The 26,125-nt window shown below is 42.7% G+C and overlaps 1 protein-coding gene and 1 long non-coding RNA gene across 7 annotated transcripts in view; one reads left to right on the top strand and one right to left on the bottom strand.

The window, feature by feature from the left end:
* LOC117521153 (receptor-type tyrosine-protein phosphatase mu-like) overlaps positions 1-26,125 on the top strand; it is a 467,264-nt gene that overhangs the window by 440,886 nt on the left and 253 nt on the right. For 5 of the 6 annotated variants that reach the window (XM_034182503.1, XM_034182498.1, XM_034182502.1 and 2 more), the window contains 8 exons: positions 534-688; positions 1,265-1,400; positions 4,942-5,091; positions 5,222-5,395; positions 9,831-9,962; positions 18,489-18,614; positions 21,889-22,052; positions 22,889-23,024. In XM_034182503.1, the coding sequence (XP_034038394.1) occupies positions 534-688; positions 1,265-1,400; positions 4,942-5,091; positions 5,222-5,395; positions 9,831-9,962; positions 18,489-18,614; positions 21,889-22,052; positions 22,889-23,024 (1,173 nt within the window). The remainder of the gene's footprint in view (positions 1-533; positions 689-1,264; positions 1,401-4,941; positions 5,092-5,221; positions 5,396-9,830; positions 9,963-18,488; positions 18,615-21,888; positions 22,053-22,888; positions 23,025-26,125) is intronic. The other variant, XM_034182501.1, reaches the window with a different exon arrangement.
* LOC117521158 overlaps positions 20,827-26,125 on the bottom strand; it is an 8,135-nt gene continuing 2,836 nt past the window's right edge. The window contains exon 3 of the long non-coding RNA XR_004563903.1: positions 20,827-20,836. This is a non-coding gene — a long non-coding RNA (uncharacterized LOC117521158). The remainder of the gene's footprint in view (positions 20,837-26,125) is intronic.

The raw sequence follows: 26,125 nt of genomic DNA, 5'->3' as shown, positions 1-26,125 counted from the left end.
ATGCACAGTACCAGTGCACACTCTCAGACTTGACTGAACCTGATTGTCACTGAGGAATAGTACTGGTATAGTGTTTACTTTACGTCAAGAAAGTTTTCCTGTGAAACCCACTGAACCACGTCTCAACATTCAGCTCCTGCTGCTGTTTACATCCCTGGAACAGCAAAAGGTACAACCCAGGGCTACTGCAAAAAAACCTGCAAACTGAAGGTTTGACGGTGCTCAGAACGGATGAAATAAGCGACCCTGTGTCACTGGAAGGACGGCTCACGATTAAGAAGTAGTCACTAACAAAAAGAGGGGAAAAAAGGCCACCACAGCCTTGAACATTCAATTTGCTGGGAGATAATGGAATCTTTGCAGCCTTTCTCTTCTGGTGTATCCATGATCTCTTTACTGCATATTTGTATTCAATCCAGCAGTGCATTTACTTTAGAAGGACCTCTCACATTGTCCACATTCTCCATCCTCTGCTCATAACTGTGTTCCGCTCATCTTCCGCTGTGCTGTGTGTGTTTAACATGATAACTCAGAGAGGGGCTCATGAGATCCGGGAAATTCGACAGTTTCACTTCACTGGCTGGCCTGACCACGGCGTGCCCTACCACGCTACGGGCCTGCTGGGATTCATCAGGAGAGTTAAGTCCAAGACACTGACCAACGCTGGGCCCATGGTGGTTCACTGCAGGTTGGTTTGCATACTCGTGTTTCTATCTGTCCGACTGTTTTACGTCCAGTCATGCAGTTGATATTATACTTCAGGCATTCAGGTTTCAATTTGTTTCTTGATTGAAAACTAGACATGCTAAGGGTCATTATTCGTGCTGTTTTCATAGCACAGCAGATGCAGCTCAGCCTCAAACATGTACCAAACAGCACTGTTTGTTAGTCTTAACGTCATATTAATATTAACAGGGCTGTTCATCCAAATGAAATATTCAGTGCTATGAAAACTACAAATGACTCTAATTCAGGAGGCACAAACCTCAGCAAGCAAAACAATCAACATGCCGAGATGTGACCAGGGCAGGAGAAAACAGGTTTTTATTAGATTATTTGTTCATAGCTTTGGAGAAAGATATTTAAGTGTATTTTACCCACTAAAATAAATTCACAGTATAATTTTCTGCTCCCTGTTTTTGCTGATATAAGTCTCACGTTGGTCTTCTGATTACTGCAACCGTATTGTAAAATACACTGTAGTTTAACCCTTGTAAGATGTTCTGCTCCAGATTACAACCAGCCTTGTGTTGTTTGCCTGCAGTGCCGGCGCCGGGCGGACAGGCTGCTTTATCGTTATAGACATCATGCTGGACATGGCGGAGAGAGAAGGTGTTGTGGACATTTACAACTGCGTGAGAGAGCTGCGCTCACGGAGGGTCAACATGGTCCAGACAGAGGTACGGTTAAAGAACATATCCCCAATGTGGTCAATGGCCTTCTTTATGCAGCAATTTTTAAAAATAATTATGTTATTTAACTCAAATAAATCTCAGCAGAATAATCAGGTGGTTTAATTGAGGGTTTTTTTCTGCCAGTAGATGTCGGAGTCGCTCTTTTGTCAGCATCAAAAAAAGCTTTCCTTCTCAGCCACTCCTTTCCAGCCACTCGAATCTAGCAGACCTAATGGCAGTTGGAGCCTTTAAGTCAGTCTAACGACCCTCTATATGAGAGATAAACCAGATATGTGGATTGGAGTCCGACCATATTTTTGGTCAGAATACTGCAAAAATGTGTTGTCTAAAAACAGGATGAAAACACTAAATCTGAGGGAAATCATCTTGCTGCATGGACAGAGAATTTCACTTGACAAACTTCTACTGCAACAGTAACAGCTTTACAAACGGTCAAAATGGTAGCAACCTTCCAGAAATGCACCCAAAAATCACATTTAAATGCTAAAAACTTCACTGCAAAAAAGTGGTGTCTAAAAACAAGATAAAAACACTACATTTGAGGGAAATTATCTCACTGCATGGACAGATCATTTCAGTTGACAAGATATCTTGCATTAAGATTGTTAAATCTAGAAATAAGCATATTGAACACTTAAAATAAGAAATTAACCCTTAAAACAAGATCTAACACTTCAAATCTAAAGTTTTTTTTTATCTTGGTAAGAAACAAATACTTTGCAGTGTACCAAGATTAAAAAAACTTTAGATTTAGAAGTGTTAGATCTTGTTTTAAGGGTTAATTTCTTAAGTGTTCAACATGCTTAGTTCTAGATTTAACAATCTTAATTCAAGATATCTTATCAACTGAAATGATCTGTCCATGCAGCAAAATAATTTCCCTCAGATTTAATGTTTTTATCTTGTTTCTAGACACCACTTTTTTGCAGTGAAGAGTTTTTAGCATTTAAATGTGATTTCTGGGTGCATTTCTGGAAGGTCGCTGCCATTTTGACTGTTTGTAAAGCTGTTGCTGTTGCAGTGGGAGCTGTTTTTCTGCACTTGACATTTACAGCAGCTGTGCAAAAAATCGACCAACCATACTATGAACACAGCAGAGAAACTAGTATTGGCATGTTTTCAGAATGTTGGCGTCAACTTGGTATCGAAGTATCACATCCCGAGCCTACCCTAGTTTGTACAAGTATATGGACAGCTTTAAAACTGTAAAGCTGATTTTAGATGGCGAGGCTGTGGTTTAGCCTGCTTGGAATGTGTTGTTTACGTCGCCAATCCAGTTTTTTTGTTGTTTGTTTTTTTTCTGTTTGTTTGTTTGTTTGTTTGTTTTTTTGCAGCTGGAGACGTTTTCAGTGTATGTGCAGTTGTATAATCAGTCACGGCACCTTTACATGTTTAATGATTGTTTCTCATTTTGCACACCCTAACTCCCAGAATCCTACCTGCAAGAACTTGACAACGCATTTTGCAGTAAAATGGTTCTGAGGCTCGTAACTGCGAGCATTTATCTCATGTTGATGGCTGCAAACATCCCTGGCTCATCCTGCAGCTTGATGCTGATGTGGGTGAGCAAAGGACTTTGCTGAACACGGGCCATCTGGAGGTGTCCGTAGTGTCGTTGAATGCATCATTTCACCGTAATTCTCGTTAAATCACAAGCATCATTGGGCTTAATGGAGAAATACTTCATCATTGACGTATGAATTGGGATTTGAGTAACTGGAGACCAAATGTTGTTCACCCTGAGTCACTCTCCTCAAGTCCAGTGACCTTCAAAGTGTGTTTTCCCCTCGCAGGTGTTCAGACTCATTGGCTCGGCTCCTCGCCCCGCAGCCAAGCGCTAACCGGTGGTTTCGCCTGTCCGAGGAAGTGGAAAGGCTTGTTGTTGTTTATTGTATATAGGATCAGATATCAATCTGTGAATTCTGGTTTGAGGGCTGCAGCGCCACCAACCAGCTGGGGCCTCTCAAACATGTGGGTCAGCAGTTCATGATGTGTGTCAGACGTAACAGATGGAAACATGTTTCTCTGAAAAAATTCGAAATCAGTGACCCTTATGCGTGTGCGGATTTTGGTCTGAAGTGACAAAGCAGCGTCAGCCGAAAATGTCACTTCAGAATAGATTTACATCAAGACCCAAGATCTGTCACCATGTCGACTGGGTTAGTGACTGATGTGAAGACGGGAGAAGGAAATGTGCTACGGGTTGTGGTTCTACAGTTGACATTAAAGCTGTTCGGCCTCTCAAAATTCACAAAAATGACAAAACGTAGTTTCTACTGAAATCCAAGCATTATAATGTGAGTTTATTTTTGTAACATGTTGTAAAAGTACAGCTCATTTTGTTTTGGGGGAATTCCATAACAAATATTATCCTTTCCTTCTAAAGCCACCTACAGGAGGAAGCACATGTGCGCATGTGTGAGGATTTGAGATCATCTGTGACCTGACCTATTTGCTTGATGTGAATTCCTGGCGAATTCAGGCTAACATCCATAAGATGTTTTGTAAATTGTGTTATCTGGTTTCAAAAACAATGTTTTTAAATTTATAAGCGTTTATTTATTACAATTTTTTTTTTACAAAATATTTGAGACACATATTAGATTTATACAGAAATAAGATGTTTCTGAGTGTTTTCTGCCACCTGTTTTTTTTTTTTAACGATCAGCCAGCTGACATCACGCTGCCTTTCTTTACACTGATTGGATGTCGCCATCCTTCCCAGCATCGCTCTACTAGATCAGAGGAAGCTCCCACATGATCATGGCATCTGATTGCTTGAATTTTTACCCTTCAGGGGGAGAAATTCTAAATAGTTTCCAGACAGTGATTTTTAAATCTTATTAGCAAAATCATATTATGGATCCTTTATTTAAATGCAAAGGAATGAAATTTTAGTGGTGCCAAAGAAAAAATTGACTTAAATCTTAAACTCCAAGAGGCTACACAGCTTTAAGTCCAGAAGAGGTGAAGAATTTGACTTTAAATAGGTCCAAGTTGTGCCATTTTAGACACAGGTTTTTTTTTGCAGACACTGTTTCTTTATTCTATTATTATTATTATTATTATTATTATATTCTGTTTATTTTTTCTTTCTTTTTCTTCTCAATCAGAGCCCATTTTTAACGGTAACTTAAAATATGTCCAGATTTTGCTGTCTTTATAATTCCATTACCATAGAATTACCCTACATGGTGTCAGAATTGCAGGATTTTTGTGTTAACATGTCTCCCACCATACATAACTGGAAAATAAAGATTAAAAATGATTTTGCACACAAAAATGAAAGAAATATGCAACCTTTAAAATGACAACTATGAGTCACAGAGACTGCCTGAGGAGTAAAGCATTATCATGACAAGGTGGTGGAAAGGTCACTGAATTCTTCCAGCAAAAACTGTGGAGAAAACTTTATCCGTATCTGCTGCTGCTTAAAAAGTCACGCGGGTGTTTCATGCAGATGTTTTCGCCGATCATATGTCATATCAGTCTGATGGATCCGCAATGAGGATGACGTTTTTTGCAGGAGCAGTATGTCTTCATCCATGATGTCATTTTGGAGGCGTGTCTCTGTGGCGACACCACCATTCCAGCCAGTCAGCTGCGCTCGGTCTACTACGACATGAACCGCTTGGACCCACAGACCAACTCCAGCCCCATTAAGGACGAGTTCAGGGTGAGAAGTTCCAAATAGTAACAAAATATGCAAATTAAGAAGATTAAACCCTCCGCATTTTAAAAGAAAATATTGGGGGATAATTATCACACTCTGGTGCCTAATGTGCAACTCTGCTTCAACCTGACAGACTCTGAACATGGTGACTCCCACACTGCGAGTGGAAGACTGCAGCATCGCTCTGCTGCCCAGGAACCACGAGAAGAACCGTTGCATGGATGTACTGCCTCCAGATCGCTGCCTCCCTTTCCTGATCACCATCGACGGGGAGAGTTCCAATTACATCAACGCCGCCCTCATGGATGTGAGGTCCTTGGCTAAATAACCCTCAATAATTTCCCCCAATTCTGGTCCTAATCGGGCTGAAACCTTCTGAGTTATTTTATTCACATACAGGCAGGTTTTTGGTACCTCTTAAGGGAACTAAACAACACTTATAATCCAGCCTCAGTGTATCATGGCCTACACAAAATGTATGGTGGCCATCCCAGGGTGGTAGCTGTAGCCAGGTAGGGGTCAATGCAGAATTACATGGTGTCAAAATTTAAAAATGCTCCAATCATTTTGAAAAATATGCCACATTATTTGTCTGATGAAAACAATTCCAAAAAGGTATAGTTTGGACTATCTGTGACTGAATGTTTTGGAGTTATGGGGTGAAAACAACAAAAATGGTAACAAAGGTCAATTTCAGTTTGTACAAAAATTAAAGTTGCTATAATTCCGGTTAAAAAAAAGTGATGCAAATTATTGGTTACCAAAATTGGAGCAACTTTAACCTTAGCTCCCTGAACAAACTGAAATTGACCTTTGTCACAATTCTTGTTGTTTTTACCCCGTAACTCCAAAACATTCAGTCATAGATTATCCAAACTATACCTTTTTGAAATCGTTATGATCAGACAAATAATGTGGTATACTTTTAAATAAAATTTTGTTTCCTGTATAATTCTTCATTCACACACACACCCCACCACCACCACCACCTGGCTATAGCTACCACCCCATAATGGCCACCATACTTTTTGTTGTAGGGAACTACACACTGAGGCTGGATTCTAAGTGTCATTTAGTCCCCTTAAGCGGTACTGATTAGGTTCAAATTAAATACTGGCCTGAAAACAAACCCCTGAATGTGCTCTTGTATGTATGTGGGTGTAAAAAAGAAAATCTCTGTCTCGAGTATTTCAGGCATTCAACAATAATAAATAATGCAGAGTGGCATAGTTCAGTTTTATGTGCGAGTCAGGAACCAGATCTGCCGTCACAGATGTGCCCACAAGCACTTATTCAATTAATCAGGTTGTAGTTGCTGTCATGGGCTGGTGGGAGGGGACCAACCTTAACCAGAGAGCTGAACGCCTGAAGCGGCACATGACAGTCCAGAGAGATAGATGTCCCCTATTTAAGCCATCATAATTCCGGTCACTCCAGATTTACTTGTTAATGCCGTTAAAACTGAGAATTTCCTCGATACAATTGCAAGCGATGAATTAATGTACTGCGATAAAAAAGCCGACAAGAGTTTGACATTCAGCTACATTACAGTGGTGTTGGTAAGTGGAACGCAGAAGGAAAGCAATTATCCAACACAGACTCAGTAAAAGTTGCTTTGCGTTTCATCTGCTGAATCATTTCATGCACTGCCAGTGGCACAGTGGCTCTCAGGCTGGCGGGGGGCGGCCCCCCCTGTGGAGTGGAGATCCACTGAAGGCGTGGGGGGGGGGGCATATGACTGGGTAGATGTGAAGGGTAGCGATAGCTGAATGAGGCTGATTCATGTGGGCACAATAAACAAAGAAGATTGAAGTGATTCTGTGAGCTGATCGAGACTCAACACAGACTTTGTTGCTGAAACTGGCACATTTATTTGGGGGGCTACAAACAGAAGTACTTCTTATTGAGATTTGTTACGTTATCTTAATTAAAATGCATTTAAGTTTTACAAATTTGTGAATTTTTAAGGGAAAAAAATGTTTGGGAAAGGGGTTAATATTACAGAGTGTGTGTGTTTTGGGAGGCGGGGGGACGTTTTTAGAAACTTCTGAACTCTCCGCTCTTTTGCTTTAGTTGAATGTCGCTGGTTGGCACGAAATCCTCGTGTTTTTCTTTCCACACTTTAACTAGTTTATTTGATCAGTTGTTGCTGTAACTGAGCCATTTGGACTTCTCCATCAGGGGCTGAAGTTTGTTTGGTTCCTGTGATATTTTGTCCCACTGATGCCTCCCCGCCAGCATTGTGGCTCACAAAGTCCACCTTCTGGCACAGAAGAACAGACCTCCAGCCATAGAGGCTTTACTGGTGTTCTTGCTTTGAGAAAAAAATTAATTTGATTGTTGAGGCCTCAAAAAGTCCATGCAGACCTGAGATTGTTCTAAAAATGTAAACACTGTGAATGTGGAGTAAAATAGATGCTTCAAGTGTTCTCGGAATTTGGATTAGTGGTTGATCCCTTTAATATATATGGGGTCGACCGATTAGCGGCTCAAGGTTGACCAATTATTGGTGCCCATAATCTGTCCACCCCAGATGTGGACTTTAAAAGAGAATTTCATCATTTTTGGAGTGTCTCACTTCTTGCAGCTTGGACACAACAGGTTGGTAAACTGACATCAAGTCACAAGGCAGCAAGTTATATTTGTCATCTTACTGGTGAATTGCAAGTTTCCTACATTTTTCTTGTCATAGCTTCTAAGCAGTTCACAGACAATTAAAGTTAAAGTTCACAGACAATTAAAGTTAAAGTTCACAGACAATTAAAAATAATAATAACAATCTTAAATCATTTCCATAAAATTTGCATATATCCTGTATATTAGCATGAGGCTAAAAATTAGACTTTGATCTCTGCATTTGTTGGTTGATTGATCCAAACAAAAATCACTTCATTCCACCCAGCACGTTTGCCAAGTTTGATTCAAATTGGATCAGATGTTTTTAAGACATCTTAACCCTGTTGTGTCTGATGATTTGCGGACATTAATGTTGGATTTTACGATCGCAAATTGAGTTTTACGTGTATTTACGGCTGTAATCCAGCATTAACGTCTGCAAATCATGAGGCACAGGGGGTTATTCCCATTCTAATCCAATTCCAACGTTTGCACGGATCCGTGTCCCCCACTGAAGGCTCCATCTTAATCTGCATAACAATATAGTTTAGTAAAAATGTTACACAGACAAAGGGTGTGGTCGGCTCGTCAAAGTTTACCCTGGCACCAGCATCTTCATGCCAAAGTGGAAATTCTGTGAGCAGAATCCACATCACTACTTTCGTATGGTATCTTAAATTTATCCATTTCAGTGTTGTTGCTCCGCCAGTTGTTTTTCTTCTTCTTCTTCAGCATCATTATTGACATCTGCGTAGCAACGCGCGTGGACAGGGAATGGAGTAACACATTAAAAGTGTCACCATTTACGCAATATTTTATGGTCTGAAATCTCACACGATTAACCAATCAGATTTGTGGAAAAAAATGTAATTGGATTAGAATGACGTACATACAAACATAGTTACACAAAGAGATCCTCCAGTATCCCTAATCACAGTTATACACTCAAATCAGTATCCTCAGTGGACAACTGTTTTGAAAATCCAAGACCATTTTTAACACCAGTCTTTGTCTTTCATTCATTCTTATAAGAAATAAAACTCATTGAACCTGAATGTCAAGGACATCTGCAGGAAATAAGATGGTTAGAAGGTAGAAGAATTAAAAAAAAAAAAAAAAAAAAAAAAAACATCTGACAGAACTCACCAAGCAATCAAAATGTGCCCGACCATTTGTCAATATCTGTTTACCCGACTCGGGGTATACGGTTATACGGGTATAACTTTGCTTTTGTTTTTTTTTGTTTTTTTTGGGGGGGGGTCAGGGTTACTAGTTTGGGAGATCCTGTGACTTATTCTCTGGGGCGGCTTATGTTCGTTACTACTACTACTAATAATAATAATAATAATAGGTATTTATATAGGGGTTTCCTAGCAATTGATACACAACACAAAATAAACTCCAGTAATAAAAGTACACTTCAGCAATCCACAAAAATCCCAATATGTTGTCCAGTGTAATTGTTTATTTGTCCATCTTGCTTATTTTTGAATTTAAAAGTCCTTATAACACACACCTGACTTCTTCCTGCATGAATCCACTGCTGACTTCTGTCTATTTTTTCTTTTGTCCAAACTGCATCACATAACATCCAAAATGTTGTCCAACACGTTTTTTCCATCTTGCCTATTTTTAGAAGTCCTTATGTTAAGTTACTGCACATGCTGTAATGTGCACATGTGCTACACTAAGTTTGTCCACTGTCACCCCCCCGGGAATGTTGTTAAAAAGTGGGGTTTGTACACCCCAAAAGTCCTGAATAGGCTTAAGACAGCACATGATGAACAAAAAAGTAACATATGGTAACACCATCATGGGGCAAACATGCTAAATGATGGACTTTTTGCCACTTCTGCAGAACAAGCAGGTGGCCTTTCAGCTTAGCTAAAGTTATGCTAGAAACTACATTAAAGGACTGGCGTCCTAATGTAATCTCTGCAGACACAGAATCTCCATTTAGCAAACAACACTTTGTATGAGGCGGGTCAAGAATTGAGGTCATTTTTAAAATGGTTACAGGTTTATTCTTGGTAAATTGTCAGGATTATGCACTATATCATATGCATGAGGTGAATTCAAACAAATACTCTCGCTTCTGTCCCTCTTCCTTCTATCTCCGGCTCCAGAGCTACAAACAGCCATCTGCATTCATCGTCACCCAGCATCCTTTGCCAAACACGGTGAAAGACTTCTGGAGATTGGTGCTGGATTACCACTGCACATCTATAGTCATGCTCAACGACGTGGACCCAGCCCAGGTAAACCCGACCTGATACACGTGCATAAACACACACTGAAAGAGCTGCACTTGCAGGCAGGGGCGGTTGAAGCGGCTCCTTTCATCAGAGCTACATATAGAATAAAATCACACAAAGGAAATCGTGTGAGAAGTGGATTCAGAAAATGATTGCTTCACCCGTGTTTTGTTCCAGTATAAACTCTGGAAGGGTTTATAAGGATACATGTGTATACCAGAGAATGATCGAAATGAGGCCGACACTGGAGTGGAGGAGGACTGGCTATGAAAGCATGTGTAGAGGGAGAGTCGGCTCGCGGAAGAGGCTCTCCACATTTCTCAGCCTGAGGCTCTGTCATAACACCCGAGGATCAAAGCCTGAAGCCAGGCTGCTCACCCCTTCCAAATCCACCTTCCCCTCCGAGACGGGCTGACTGGCTGGATGGAAAGTCCTTTCATTCAATATTCTCACTGTAGCCAGCCAAGGAAGCAGCACAGGTGGGAAGGGAGAAAAGGATGGATGGAAGGAGAGAAGCTGAGGGAGGTGGAGGTTTACCATCTTCTCCATCAACATTTGTTTTTTTGCATCTGTTGAATTTGTCAAATTTTGACGTCTTCTCAAAAGAAGCTAGAAAGCGCCAGTGCTGCCGCCGCACACTTGGTATACATGTAATCCTGCAAGTGTTTGCACTTACTGTGTGTGAGCGAGTCCAGTCGCCTGTGAGCGTGCATGTGCGTGCACTCAGGCCTGTCTGCCTGTTTTCAGTCTTCTCAGGTAATCTGTTTTCCCTTTTTTGTCGGGGGTGTGTGATCTTATAACTGGGTTTTCTCCCAGACAAGCAGCAATAAGAAAGATTTTTGGCATTTACTTGGCTGCCCAGGGGCTCATTTCTTCTTCTGTGCTTTTATGGCTGTTGCCAGAACAGTCGATAAGTATTTTAGTGAAATAACGGCTTCTTGGCGTTTTTTTATTGGGAGCTGTGAGCGCAGGTGACTTTAATTATTCTTTAATTGTGATGACCACATTCTAATTGATGGGGGGAGGGGAAAAAATACTATATCGCGATACGATATCATGCTACTTTTACAAGATTGGTTTTAAAAAGCAGGTCTTTGAACCCGAAGTCTTTTCCCCAACTGGTTTGTTCCAAACAGAAACGGTATTTCAGCGTTTCTGGTTTTCTGGTCCCACCCCAAAATTGATGTTCCCGGAACAGTTAGAACAAAGACATATTGTTCCGGAACCTGTTAATACTGCTCCATGCCACCTGTGGGGCACTGAAAACACGGTACATGCCAGACCTGTATGTGGCAGGTAGGCTTGCCTCTACTGGTGGTTGGCTCTCACTGCGGTATTGTATCACTTCCTGTTCCGGAGCACAGCGGTGTTTTGCTGTATCTGTTAGCTGTTTAATCTGCGTAGTTAGATTGATCTAGATAACGATTTGTTTCACAGTGTAATCTTCACTTGCCTTAACTAAAGCACTCCCTCTGCTGAATCACCTCTAAATTATTTACACATTATTCACTGTGTGTGTTTTTAGGAATCCGCTAGCTTAGCGCAGCTACTAGCTCTTAGCCGGTTTAGCATGGCGGCTCTCCTGTCTCTCCCGCACTTTTCTGCTCTGGGTGTGAAATGTTTAGTTATTCCTCGGCCTCCTTTAGCAGTAATGGTACTTGTAATAAGTGTAGCTTATTCGTAGCTTTGGAGGCCAGGCTGGGCGAATTGGATACTCGGCTCCGCACAGTGGAAAATTCTACAGCTAGCCAGGCCATTGTAGTCAGTGCGGACCAAGGTAGCTTAGCCGCCGTTAGTTCCCTTCCAGCAGATCCCGAGCAGCCGGGAAAGCAGGCCGACTGGGTAACTGTGAGGAGGAAGCGTAGCCCTAAACAGAAACCCCGTGTACACCGCCAACCCGTTCACATTTCTAACCGTTTTTCCCCACTCGGCGACACACCCGGCGAGGAACAAACTCTGGTTATTGGCGACTCTGTTTTGAGAAATGTGAAGTTAGCGACACCAGCAACCATAGTCAATTGTCTTCCGGGGGCCAGAGCAGGCGACATTGAAGGAAAGTTGAAACTGCTGGCTAAGGCTAAGCGTAAATTTGGTAAGATTGTAATTCACGTCGGCAGTAATGACACCCGGTTACGCCAATCGGAGGTCACTAAAATTAACATTGAATCGGTGTGTAACTTTGCAAAAACAATGTCGGACTCTGTAGTTTTCTCTGGGCCCCTCCCCAATCGGACCGGGAGTGACATGTTTAGCCGCATGTTCTCCTTGAATTGTTGGCTGTCTGAGTGGTGTCCAAAAAATGAGGTGGGCTTCATAGATAATTGGCAAAGCTTCTGGGGAAAACCTGGTCTTGTTAGGAGAGACGGCATCCATCCCACTTTGGATGGAGCAGCTTTAATTTCTAGAAATCTGGCCAATTTTCTTAAATCCTCCAAACCGTGACTATCCAGGGTTGGGACCAGGAAGCAGAGTTGTAGTCTTACACACCTCTCTGCAGCTTCTCTCCCCCTGCCATCCCCTCATTACCCCATCTCCGTAGAGACGGTGCCTGCTCCCAGACCACCAATAACCAGCAAAAATCTATTTAAGCATAAAAATTCAAAAAGAAAAAATAATATAGCACCTTCAACTGCACCACAGACTAAAACAGTTAAATGTGGTCTATTAAACATTAGGTCTCTCTCTTCTAAGTCCCTGTTAGTAAATGATATAATAATTGATCAACATATTGATTTATTCTGCCTTACAGAAACCTGGTTACAGCAGGATGAATATGTTAGTTTAAATGAGTCAACACCCCCGAGTCACACTACCTGTCAGAATGCTCGTAGCACGGGCCGAGGCGGAGGATTAGCAGCAATCTTCCATTCCAGTTTATTAATTAATCCAAAACCCAGACAGAGCTTTAATTCATTTGAAAGCTTGACTCTTAGTCTTGTCCATCCAAATTGGAAGTCCCAAAAAACAGTTTTATTTGTTATTATCTATCGTCCACCTGGTCGTTACTGTGAGTTTCTCTGTGAATTTTCAGACCTTTTGTCTGACTTAGTGCTTAGCTCAGATAAGATAATTATAGTGGGTGATTTTAACATCCACACAGATGCTGAGAATGACAGCCTCAACACTGCATTTAATCTATTATTAGACTCAACTGGCTTTGCTCAAAATGTAAATGAGTCCACCCGCCACTTTAATCATATCTTAGATCTTGTTCTGACTTATGGTATGGAAATTGAAGACTTAACAGTATTCCTTGAAAACTCCCTTCTGTCTGATCATTTCTTAATAACATTTACATTTACTCTGATGGACTACCCAGCAGTGGGGAATAAGTTTCATTACACTAGAAGTCTTTCAGAAAGCGCTGTAACTAGGTTTAAGGATATGATTCCTTCTTTATGTTCTCTAATGCCATATACCAACACAGTGCAGAGTAGCTACCTAAACTCTGTGAGTGAGATAGAGTATCTCGTCAGTATAGTTTTACATCCTCATTGAAGACAACTTTGGATGCTGTACCTCCTCTGAAAAAGAGAGCCTTAAATCAGAAGTGCCTGACTCTGTGGTATAACTCACAAACTCGCAGCTTAAAGCAGATAACCCGTAAGTTGGAGAGGAAATGGCGTCTCACTAATTTAGATCTTCACTTAGCCTGGAAAAAGAGTCTGTTGCTCTATAAAAAAAAAGCCCTCCGTAAAGCTAGGATATCTTACTACTCATCACTAATTGAAGAAAATAAGAACAACCCCAGGTTTCTTTTCAGCACTGTAGCCAGGCTGACAAAGAGTCAGAGCTCTATTGAGCCGAGTATTCCTTTAACTTTAACTAGTAATGACTTCATGACTTTCTTTGCTAATACAATTCTAACTATTAGAGAAAAAAATTACTCATAACCATCCCAAAGACATATCGTTATCTTTGGCTGCTTTCAGTGATGCCGGTATTTGGTTAGACTCTTTCTCTCCGATTGTTCTGAGTTATTTTCATTAGTTACTTCCTCCAAACCATCAACATGTCTATTAGACCCCAGTCCTACCAGGCTGCTCAAGGAAGCCCTACCATTAATTAATGCTTCGATGTTAAATATGATCAATCTTTCTTAATTAGCTGGCTATGTACCACAGGCTTTTAAGGTGGCAGTAATTAAACCATTACTTAAAAAGCCATCACTTGACCCAGCTATCTTAGCTAATTATAGGCCAAGCTCCAACCTTCCTTTTCTCTCAAAAATTCTTGAAAGGGTAGTTGTAAAACAGCTAACTGATCATCTGCAGAGGAATGGTCTATTTGAAGAGTTTCAGTCAGGTTTTAGAATCCATCATAGTACAGAAACAGCATTAGTGAAGGTTACAAATGATCTTCTTATGGCCTCAGACAGTGGACTCATCTCTGTGCTTGTTCTGTTAGACCTCAGTGCTGCTTTTGATACTGTTGACCATAAAATTTTATTACAGAGATTAGAGCATGCCATAGGTATTAAAGGCACTGCGCTGCGGTGGTTTGAATCATATTTATCTAATAGATTACAATTTGTTCATGTAAATGGGGAATCTTCACAGACAAGGTTAATTATGGAGTTCCACAAGGTTCTGTGCTAGGACCAATTTTATTCACTTTATACATGCTTCCCTTAGGCAGTATTATTAGACAGCATTGCTTAAATTTTCATTGTTATGCAGATGATACCCAGCTTTATCTATCCATGAAGCCAGAGGACACACACCAATTAGCTAAACTGCAGGATTGTTTTACAGACATAAGGACATGGATGACCTCTAATTTCCTGCTTTTAAACTCAGATAAAACTGAAGTTATTGTACTTGGCCCCACAAATCTTAGAAACATGGTGTCTAACCAGATCCTTACTCTGGATGGCATTACCCTGACCTCTAGTAATACTGTGAGAAATCTTGGAGTCATTTTTTATCAGGATATGTCATTCAATGCGCATATTAAACAAATATGTAGGACTGCTTTTTTGCATTTGCGCAATATCTCTAAAATTAGAAAGGTCTTGTCTCAGAGTGATGCTGAAAAACTAATTCATGCATTTATTTCCTCTAGGCTGGACTATTGTAATTCATTATTATCAGGTTGTCCTAAAAGTTCCCTGAAAAGCCTTCAGTTAATTCAAAATGCTGCAGCTAGAGTACTGACAGGGACTAGAAGGAGAGAGCATATCTCACCCATATTGGCCTCTCTTCATTGGCTTCCTGTTAATTCTAGAACAGAATTTAAAATTCTTCTTCTTACTTATAAGGTTTTGAATAATCAGGTCCCATCTTATCTTAGGGACCTCATAGTACCATATCACCCCAATAGAGTGCTTCGCTCTCAGACTGCAGGCTTACTTGTAGTTCCTAGGGTTTGTAAGAGTAGAATGGGAGGCAGAGCCTTCAGCTTTCAGGCTCCTCTCCTCTGGAACCAGCTCCCAATTTAGATCAGGGAGACAGACACCCTCTCTACTTTTAAGATTAGGCTTAAAACTTTCCTTTTTGCTAAAGCTTATAGTTAGGGCTGGATCAGGTGACCCTGAACCATCCCTTAGTTATGCTGCTATAGACTTAGACTGCTGGGGGGTTCCCATGATGCACTGAGTGTTTCTTTCTCTTTTTGCTCTGTATGCACCACTCTGCATTTAATCATTAGTGATCGATCTCTGCTCCCCTCCACAGCATGTCTTTTTCCTGGTTCTCTCCCTCAGCCCCAACCAGTCCCAGCAGAAGACTGCCCCTCCCTGAGCCTGGTTCTGCTGGAGGTTTCTTCCTGTTAAAAGGGAGTTTTTCCTTCCCACTGTCGCCAAGTGCTTGCTCACAGGGGGTCGTTTTGACCGTTGGGGTTTTACATAATTATTGTATGGCCTTGCCTTACAATATAAAGCGCCTTGGGGCAACTGTTTGTTGTGATTTGGCGCTATATAAAAAAATTGATTGATTGATTGATTGATTGATTGAGTTTGAAGGCAGAGCGAGCAGCAGTAGCAGCAGTCTTTTTTTTTCATGTGCACACGCAAATGAATCGTCCATCAAGATTATTTTATTTATTAACTACACAGATGTATAATAAAACAAATGGTGACTGGTTTATAACACAATTATGACAGAGTTGGAGAGGAGAGTGAGAAAGCCGGCAGCCAGTTTTTGTTTTGTTTTTTTTATTGTTCACATGTGCGTGTGCAAATGGGACTGAAGGTCCTCAAACTGGGTCCTGGAGAGGTGGAAATACCACTGAAAGCAGCCGTCATCCAGACACAGCTCCTACAGCAAATAATTGGGAACATCTCATGAGGATGTTGTGAACCCAGGGACTGTGTCGCTGGCGATGTTTGTCAGCTTTCCACAACAAATAGAGCACAGCAACTCGCTCTGTGTGATCAAGGTCCGCCATGTTGACTTGACGGCGAGCGGAATGGAAGCTCCTCCTATTTGATAATGCATTGGGGCAAATTTTCACAGCGAAAGCAGAGCGACACACCTGGCGATGGTGGCACGTCCATCGCCAGGCGACAGACGCAAATTTGTGGCGTTGCGTGTCATGCGGTGTGAACGCGGCATTACTGACCAACATATCCACCACACAAAATTGCTCCACTTAAAGTTGCATTTATGAGCAATAATCACATTTGTGAATCTGCAACCACCATATATTATATATTTTTAACCAACATTATTTTTATTGTTTTCAAAACATAAGAACTAAGAAAAATGTTATATTCTGAACAAATATATCAAAACAAGCCAAATTTCCCAAAGTGTCCCAAAGTAAGCATTTGTTTGACCCAGAGTCCCGCATACCCAAGAACCTACCAGTGAGTGTTGAAGGTCACAGGGCGATGAAACCAACAGGACCACATCATCTACAAAAAGCAGTGATGAGACCCTGAGCCCACCAAACTGGAAACCCTCCTCCCCCCAACTACGCCTCGATATCCTGTCCATGAATATCACAAACAGGATTGGTGACAAGGCACAAGCCAGACGCCAACCCCCACTGGAAACGAGTCCGATTTACTGCCGAGCACCCGAACACAGCTCTCGTTTTGTGAGTACAGAGATTGGATGGCCCTGAGGAGGGACCCCCTCACTCCATACTCCCACAGCACCTCCCACAGTATCTCCCAGGGGAACATGATCATACGCGTTCTCCAAGTCCACAAAACACATGTAGACTGGATGGGCATACTCCCAGGCACCCTCCAGGATCCTTGTGAGAGTGAAGAACCCACATTGTTCCTCTTCAATCAGAGGTTCGAATATCGGTCGAACCCTCCTTTCCAGCACCCTGGAGTAGACTTTACCATGGAGGCTGAGGGGACCACCCAGTTTGCCGCTCCTTAGGCACTGTCCCAGACCTCAATGCAGTGTTAAAGAGACGTCTCATCCAAGACAGTCCCTCCACACCCAGAGCCTTCAACATTTCTGGACGGATCTCATCAACCCCCGGGGCCTTGCCACTGCAGAGTTGTTTTACTACGTCAGTGAAAAGGGAGCTGAGCCAAAAGACGAAGCTCACGATCTACTGGTCAGTCTTTGTTCCTAATCTCACCTGTGGTTATGAGGGTTGGGTCATGACCAAAAGATCGAGATTATGGGTACAAGCGGCCTAAATGGGCTTCCTTACAAGGGTGGCTGGTGTCTCCATTAGAGATAGAGTAGGAAGTTCGGTCATCTGCAGGGAGCTCGGAGTAGAGCCGCTGCTCCTTCTCATTGGAAGGAGCCAGCTGAGGTGGTTCAGGCATCTGGTAAGGATGGCCCCTGGGCTCCTCCCTAGGGAGGTGTTCCAGGCACATCCATCTGGGACAACACCCCAGAGAAGACCCAGGACAACATTATATCTCCACACTGGCCTGGGAATGCCTCGGGATCCCCCCAGTCAGATGTGGTCAATGTGGCCCGGGAAAGGGAAGTTTGGGGTCCCCTGCTGGAGCTGTTGCCCTGCGACCCAAACCTGGATAAGCCGTTGAAGATGAGTGAGTGAGTGAGGAAGGACGGCTGGAGTTTGTCCTTCGATGGGTGGTCTCATGGTCGCGTCTGTTCATGAAGATTTTTCCTTCATACAAGAGCATTCACTGATTTTTTTAAGATAAGTTGAAAAAAACAGCCTTCAAAAAGAAGATTTTTGATTAATTCCCTTTTCATTTCATGAACAATGAGTCATTTCATGGAGAACAAGCTCTTGTCCTTAAATGGTTGTACTTTCTGTCGGAGTGTAATTCATCATATTTTTAAAATAAAGCACTTCACCTTACATTATTTCGCTGTCTATTTTCCCCGTCTTGTTTGTTACTCTTCATGTTTTTGAATCTAAATGCCACACAGCATTTAAAACGTCTCCGCAATGAAGTGAGAATTTCAAACTAATGAATCATCTTCTGTTTTCTGTGTGTGTGTGTGTGTGTGTGTGTGTGTGTGTGTGTGTGTGTGTGTGTGTGTGTGTGTGTGTGTGTGTGTGTGTGTGTGTGTGTGTGTGTGTGTGTGTGTGTGTGTGTGTGTGTGTGTGTGTGTGTGTGTGCCTGCCTATTTGTCTTAGCTGTGCCCACAGTACTGGCCAGAAAACGGAGTGCACCGCCACGGACCCATCCAGGTGGAGTTTGTCTCTGCTGACTTGGAGGAGGACATCATCAGCAGAATATTCAGAATCTACAACGCAGCACGGGTATGTTGACGGCCAAAGCTCACACATCAGCCGCTAAGTCCTTTGGTGGGGTTGAGCTAGAGGTTGCACAGACTAGTTGTCTCTACAATGACATTTAAGCCCAACGTTGACTTGTCACTGAGCACGTGATGATGAAACAACACCATAGCAGCAGCAATGCTGCCCCCCCCCCCCCACACTCCATGAAACCACCAGGCAGATCAAATAAAAGTGTTTTTAATCTCGACACAGAGGCCAGAGAGAGGGACCAAACAAATATACCGTCCCCCTCAAGGTATCCAACACCAGCAACAAATAACACAAACTGTGACGTAAAACGCAAAGTGACTGGAAGGACCACAGCAAGCAGGCGTGACATGGGATACAGGAACAGGATGCAGTATGCCACGACGCATCACCTGGCTCACACCCAAAGCACGATAATGTGCCGTCTGGATGCTAGACAGTGATTCTGTTGTCACCAGCCTGATACTGCCGGCGTTTCCTTTTTGAACACCACCATTACAGCCCAGTCTTGTTGATTCCCCCCCCCGATACTATCACAAAATGCATCACATTTTCAAGTATAGTTCATTATTTTTAACCCTAACCACAACCCCCGGGTCACCCCCACCTCACCCCAAATTTCATGATACCATCGTGAAAATGTAACATTTCATGATGGGATCACCAACTTGTTGGGAAAGTGTAGGAACACGGACCCACAACAGGGGGCGCAAATGAACGGACAATGGAATAGGTCAAATAACAACACTTTACTGTTGCGAACGTGCACAACAAAAACAACAAATTACAACAATGGACAAAGTTCAATTCACAAAGGTGTCGTGTGGGCAGGCTCGAAGATAGGAGACGCCTCTCCAAAGTAGAACCGGAACCACACGGTTTCCTCCGCCACAGGACCCCGGGAATACTGGAGCCGCCAAGTTCCGAACTCCCAGGTGGCCACTGCCTCCGCGTGTCGGACCTGGTACTGCTGGCGAGGAACAAGAACACAATTAAACGTGGGCGCGTTTGCACCCAGCAACCTGCACGGCAGGGAAGCTACCTCCACCTCTCGTTGGAGAAAAAAAGTCTGCAATCACTCACAAAAATCACAAAGGTTACTGTCAAGCAGTCAGCTGAGATTATTACCTTCCAGGTAGAACGATATCTCGGCGATGAGGTGGAGTTGCCGTCCTGCTGATATACCCCAGTGATAATTGCCGTCAGCTGTCTCAGGTGATGGGTGACAGCTGTTACCGAGGCAGCTCCTGTGGGGCGGCGGCGCCCTCTGGTGCCTGGAGCCCGCAGTCCAGGCAGGGCGCCCTCTGGTGGTGGTGGGCCAGCAGTACCTCCTCTTCAGCGGCCCACACAACACAACTAATAGATTAAATGATTTTTCATGATGCCATCACAAACTGGACAAGAGATCCAGACGAACCGTTGCTAGTCGCTGCTGTCCACCACCAGCTCAAAACTGCAACAACAACAACAACAACAAAGAAAAATCTGGAATTCACAGTGGATTTCCAGACTTCCAAATCTTAAAAATGATTGATATCCAAGTTGGAAAACTATTCCATACACTTAATTTTCTCTTATACCAACATTTAAATCTTCAGTCAGCTCAGGTGGGACGGGAAGTCTGAGAGGTGAGACTGAGATGGTTTGGACATGTGCCGAGGAGGGGCCCAGGGTATATAGGGAGAAGGATGCTGAGGATGGAGCCACTGGGCAGGAGGAGAAGAGGGAGGACAAAGAGGAGGTTTATGGATGTGCTGAGGGAGGAGATGCAGGTGGTTGTTGGAACAGAGGAAGATACAGAGGACAGGGTGAGATGGAAATGATTGAGACACTGTGGTGCCCCCTAACGGGAGCAGCTGAAAGAAGAAGACCAACATTTCAATCTTCCATCTTCTTGCTGCAGAGCATCCTGTTGTTGTTTCTGTAAATTATATTTGTGTGAGCTGTCTGCATTGATTTTTGCAGATGCAGATGAGGGCTGGTGGTCCAGCGTTCACTTCTCCGTAGTTTTATTAATGATGTAATCAGCAGTTAGTCAACTTTGCTTTCATGGCGTAACAGTCAGGTCAGATCTCGAAGGATGGGCTCTGCATTTTCCGCATCAACAACACCACAGAACCAGCCTGGCTCCTGGATGACAACTACCCAGGTAGACAACTGGTCCATCCCCACACTCAAACCATCTATCTGCTGTAGACAGGGCATCCTCTTGGTTTCTCCAGCCACTTGTGTCCTCAACACTGAAGCACCTGCCTGCTGCATCAACGCACCACATGGCCAAAAGAAATCATAGCTGATGTTCCATCACAAAGGAAGTGAAACTCCTCATCTTAATCTTTCTAAGCAACCATCAGTTTGATGCAGTTATTCCAGCTGTACCCAAGGATCCTCCAAAGAGACCGTGGACCAAAGACATCCTCTCATCACCTTAGGTCATTAGTTAGCATTCAAGTTCCACAACCATACAGCAAGTCAGGAGGCACCAGGGGTCTAAAGACTTTGACCTTGGTTCTCCTGCACCATTAGCAAACACCTGTCCAGCGACCTCGCTACTTTATGAGGTCTTCCTAAGCATCTCTGGAGCTCAAAGAACGATGACCTAGAGACACGTATGTCACTGCCGAGATAAGTAGAAGTCTCTACGTAACGACAAACTTTAAAATAATGTAAAGTTGTTCAGCACGGAGTGTGAGCATGTTGATTAAAAAGACATTTTCTTTCTTCCTAATGTCTATTTCTTCCCTTTAACTCCACGACTGCATCCCTCATAGTATCTCCCATAAGAAGCAGAAGATTGAAAACAAGTTGCACAATGTCATTTTTCTATCATTCAAAAACTTGGTTTCACTGGACGGGACCTGCAGGCACCGTCTTTTAAGCTTCTTACGCCGGCAGACTGTCCAGTGCCATCAGTAATCACTGGGAACATGCTATAGCAGCCGGTGGCCAGCAGAGGTGCCATCACGTTCAGTGAAGTAGACTATGATCGCACATGATTGCTGACAAGTGTTATTGATTGTGATATCAGGCTGTGATTTACAGTGTCTTTGATTGTTTAACTATCTGTCCCTGGCAGTAACTGTTCCCATCTATCAAACTGTCTATCTGAGCACTCATTTCTCCAGTAGCTTCTTCCGCCCTGATCCATCTCTTGTCTCCGTCAAGGCTTAGCGCTACATCTTTACAGGCCGATTGCATCTTGGCGTAGCTGCGATTAACCCCCTCCTGTGTGTGTTAACTTGGGATAACCAGTGTCCTTCCCTTCCAGCCCCAGGACGGCTACCGTATGGTGCAGCAGTTCCAGTTCCTGGGCTGGCCCATGTACAGAGACACGCCCATGTCCAAACGCTCCTTTCTCAAGCTGATTCGGCAGGTGGACAAGTGGCAGGAGGAGTACGACGGGGGCGAGGGCCGCACTGTGGTCCACTGTCTGTAAGTTTAACCTCCACTCAGTGCAGGAGGGTCTTCATTCGACACTGACATTAAAGAGGAAACATCTCCACCTACTGAGTGAACAGCTGTACTGCACCCAAAAAATAAATCAAATTATATATATATATATAAAGAGACCCTGTAATCCTTTGGACAAAAAGAGTAAGTTTGACTAAATGTGGAGAAAGTGGCATTAAGTCATGTGTTTGTATGTGTCTGAATGTATTTACCCTTGTGGGGTGGGGGGGCTTAATTGAAAAGTTAAACTCATCACATGAGAGGCACTCAAGCAGTGTCTGGACAAAGCTTTAGAAAAATTTCATGAACAAATAAAATGCAATAAATCAAACAGTGGGTTAAAAAAGAGGGGGGGTGCCACTTTTGGGGAGCCCGGGGGGACCCTTATAATTATTCAAGGGCAATTTTTTTTTTCTGTCTCTGAGCCGCCTCCCCAAGAACCTTTATACAAAATTACTGAAAAAAGTCATTGAACAGTTTTTTTCAAGAATCAATTTATAAGTGCAAAAATTGCTTTTTCCTTTTTCTTTTTTTTTTTTTTTTTGCCCTTCTTGGAGGAATTGGGGGCCCCAGAGAGATTCAGTCCATAAGTCCAAAGTCCCATAATGACACAGACCACGCAAGGAGCGTCCTGACCAAAGTTCAGGAAATTTCATTGAACAGTTTTTGAGGAAATATCAGTGCAAACCGTGACGTGCAAGACAAAACAAAACAAGACCAAATGGCGAATAAACCAAAAACCCCTCACTTCTTCAAACAACATACTGAACTGATCATCAGCAATGTTCTAACACGCGGCTGTTAAATGACTCTTACAGGAACGGAGGCGGCCGCAGTGGGACGTTTTGTGCCATCAGCATCGTGTGTGAGATGCTCCAACACCAGCACTCCGTGGACGTTTTCCACGCTGTCAAAACACTGAGGAACAACAAACCCAACATGGTGGAACTACTGGTAAGGAGACTTTGCCTGCTTTCCTTGGAGACATGGAAGGCATTTAAAGTTCATCATTGTTGAGGTGGATAAGACACCCAACTTTAACAAAACCCAGATGATTCCTTCATGGTCGTGCAGCGCTACTTCCAGTTACCAGCACACAACAGTGAAAGACATCGACGCACACCACCAGTGTGACTCACACTCGAGTTAGCAAGTTCTGATTTTGGTCTTGCTCATGTTCCTTTCCGTCACACCCACACTGTTTGTTTTGCCGTCCTGTCTGACCTCAGTCAGCCTGAACCGTGTGGGTTGCTCCGTACTCCTGCTGTGATACCTGCAGTCAACCATCAGAAGTTTAAAATATTCTACTTTTTCCAATTACCCCAACAAAGAAGACAAACAAGATGTTCTTTTACTTTTAACGATGAGAAATAAACCATTTAAGTGCAGAAGCATTGGTCAGATAAACATGAATTTGTGTGATATTACAGAGAGAAATAACTTTGTCGCGTCACGAAATGTTGACTTTTTAAGAAACAATTGGAGCTAAAGCTCCCTGGTCGAATAAAAAGTTGTGCAAAATGCCTGTGTGTCCTGGGTCTTCTCCAGGGCCTCCTCTTAGTTGGACAGGACCGGAATCCCATCCTCACCGAATGCCGAAAACACCTTAAATGGCTCCTTTTGAAGGAGAAGCAACTCTACACCAAGTCCATTCGAGATACACGAGCTGTTCCTGAGCGTTATCCCAGATACCCTCTGGAAGGAACCTCATTTCCACCGCTTGCATCTGCAAACTTGTTTTGGTTTCTACCTAAAGAATGTGGAGAGACGACTGTAACCAAATAAACACAGGACTGAATGACACTCTGAGTGGATCAGGTCTGGTTTTTACCTTTTTACCAAGTAAGATGACAACAGGACCTTCCTAACCAAAGTTGACGTGGACCTGACCACAAGAATACTTTGAAATGAGACAGTGGTCATAACAAGTTAGAAAGGTATTGACTTAACGCTGTTTTTTACGACTTCTTAATATTTTACGTTACATTAGGGTGACCAAGCAGCTGATCTGCTCTGTGTAAGTCTGATCCCATCAGATCTCAAAAGCTAAGCAGTGCGGGGCCTGGTTAGTACTTGGATGGGAGACCTCTTTGGAACACCAGCGGCTGTGTGTTTCTCCAGGTTACACTGGAGTTGCGTCAGGAAGGGCATCTGGCGTAAAACTTGTGCCAAATACCAATGCGGATCTGGCTGTATCTGCTGTGGTGACCCCGGACAAAAACAGGAGCAGCCGAATGGGCAACAACAACATTAGGGTGACCAAACAGTCCTGTTTTCCCAGGACATGTCCTGTTTTCACATCCTGCCTTTTTTTAGGAAGTGATGAAAATGTCCAGGGCCCGTATCTGCGAAGCATCTCAAAGTCCTCTCAAAGAGCTCCTAACTGAGCCTAAAATTTCCTGGCAAGGAATCTTAGCCCAAGAGCAAACCAGCAGGTGTCTGAGAGCAAGTCTGAGCAAGGAGGGGACAGAAACTCCTATCTTGGTGAGGCGGTGGGGCTGACCCCATTGCTAGTTATGGCATAGTCCTCTAAGAGCTGTGATTGGTTGTCACGGGAAGGGGAGGAGAAACAAAAAACAAATGTGCTCCGCCTTCCTAGTTATGAATGCACAGTGACATCAACCAATCATATAACCTGATCTATTCGTTTTGTGAATTGTTCTGTAATTTGTGTCTGTAGTATGGCCCAAGCACCCCTTTGAGTCTGGTCTGCTTGAGGTTTCTTCCTTAGAGGGAGTTTTTCCTTAACACTGTTGCTCTGGGAGTTAGTAAGATTTGACCTTACTTGTGTGAAGCGCCTTGAGTCAACTCTGTTGGGATTTGGCGCTATATAAATGAAAATAAATTGAAATTGAAAAAATTGAATTGAACTGCATAAGCCGTGTAATCGTGAAGATAACTTTGATATGATGATGAAACTCAGCAAAATTAAATGAACTGTTACACAGCTTGAAAATGTTTGAACGAACCTCGTTCACATGTCGAATATCTATATATTAAAAACGTGCGTGCGTGAGTGAGTTTATTCAGTATGCTCAGTGTGAGTATATAATATAATTGTAAATACATTAAAAATACATATATGACACAAGAAAGTGAAAACTCTTATTTCCATTGTAGTCAATTTAAGAATCAAATGACAAAATAGAAGTAATAATAAAAGAAAATAACAATATTAATAATACCAATAATAATAATAATAATAACAATGTGTATATGATAACAAGAACCCAGACAATTTATAACTACATTAAGACAGTAAGTTAACATAAAATAATTACGTAGATCAAGCGGGTAGTGTGTTACTGACTCACTGTTGTCCTACATACAGAGAAAATCTCTGCTTCCTCTCTGTCTTTTCTGCCATCTTCTCTGTTTAAGACACTCTTAGTCTTCTTAAAAGTCCTCCTCCCTCCTCTTACTAGTTTGGCACCTTAGGAGCCCTCTTAAGGTCTAAAGTGCTTTGTGGACCTCTTTCATCTTACCAAGGGAAAATTCTAAGAAATGTCTAAGAATTCAAGGAATTCTAAGATTTTTCTAGGAGCTATTTTTAGCCTTAGGCTGCTTCGTGGATACGGGCCCTGGTTTTCATTGTTTTTTCCATCTTTGTGTATCTTTGAGTAAACTTCGAGTATCATTTGAGTATCTCATTGCCAGGCTGAGTGTCCTGGTTTTCTGTAATCAAAATACATATAGTCACCCTACATTACATTGTACCTTTTTTTAATGTGTGATTTGACTGACACAAGAGAACTCGGCCCTGGTAGCCCCACCCCCATCTCTACCCCAGCCCGGACCCTACCCAGGGCCGTGTTCTCAGGGGGGCTGTGATCTTTACTTACTGATTTGACAATATTATTTCCCCTCAGATTATTCAAGCTATGATTGATGAGGACAAAAACCAACTGCTTGTTGCCCTCATTTGTAGCTAATTTGACCATAGGGTATATCACCTGTGCAAATAATTATTCAAAACAAACTGTTACATATGTCACAAAAGGCAAAAATGAGCTGTTTCAGTGCTAGAGTTCATTTAGAAGGGGTTAGTTTTGAGA

Source organism: Thalassophryne amazonica, chromosome 12, assembly GCF_902500255.1.
Source record: "Thalassophryne amazonica chromosome 12, fThaAma1.1, whole genome shotgun sequence".
NCBI classification, from domain to species: domain Eukaryota; kingdom Metazoa; phylum Chordata; class Actinopteri; order Batrachoidiformes; family Batrachoididae; genus Thalassophryne; species Thalassophryne amazonica.
Note: the sequence above shows the minus strand (reverse complement) of the source record. Positions and strands in the feature narration are given on the sequence as shown.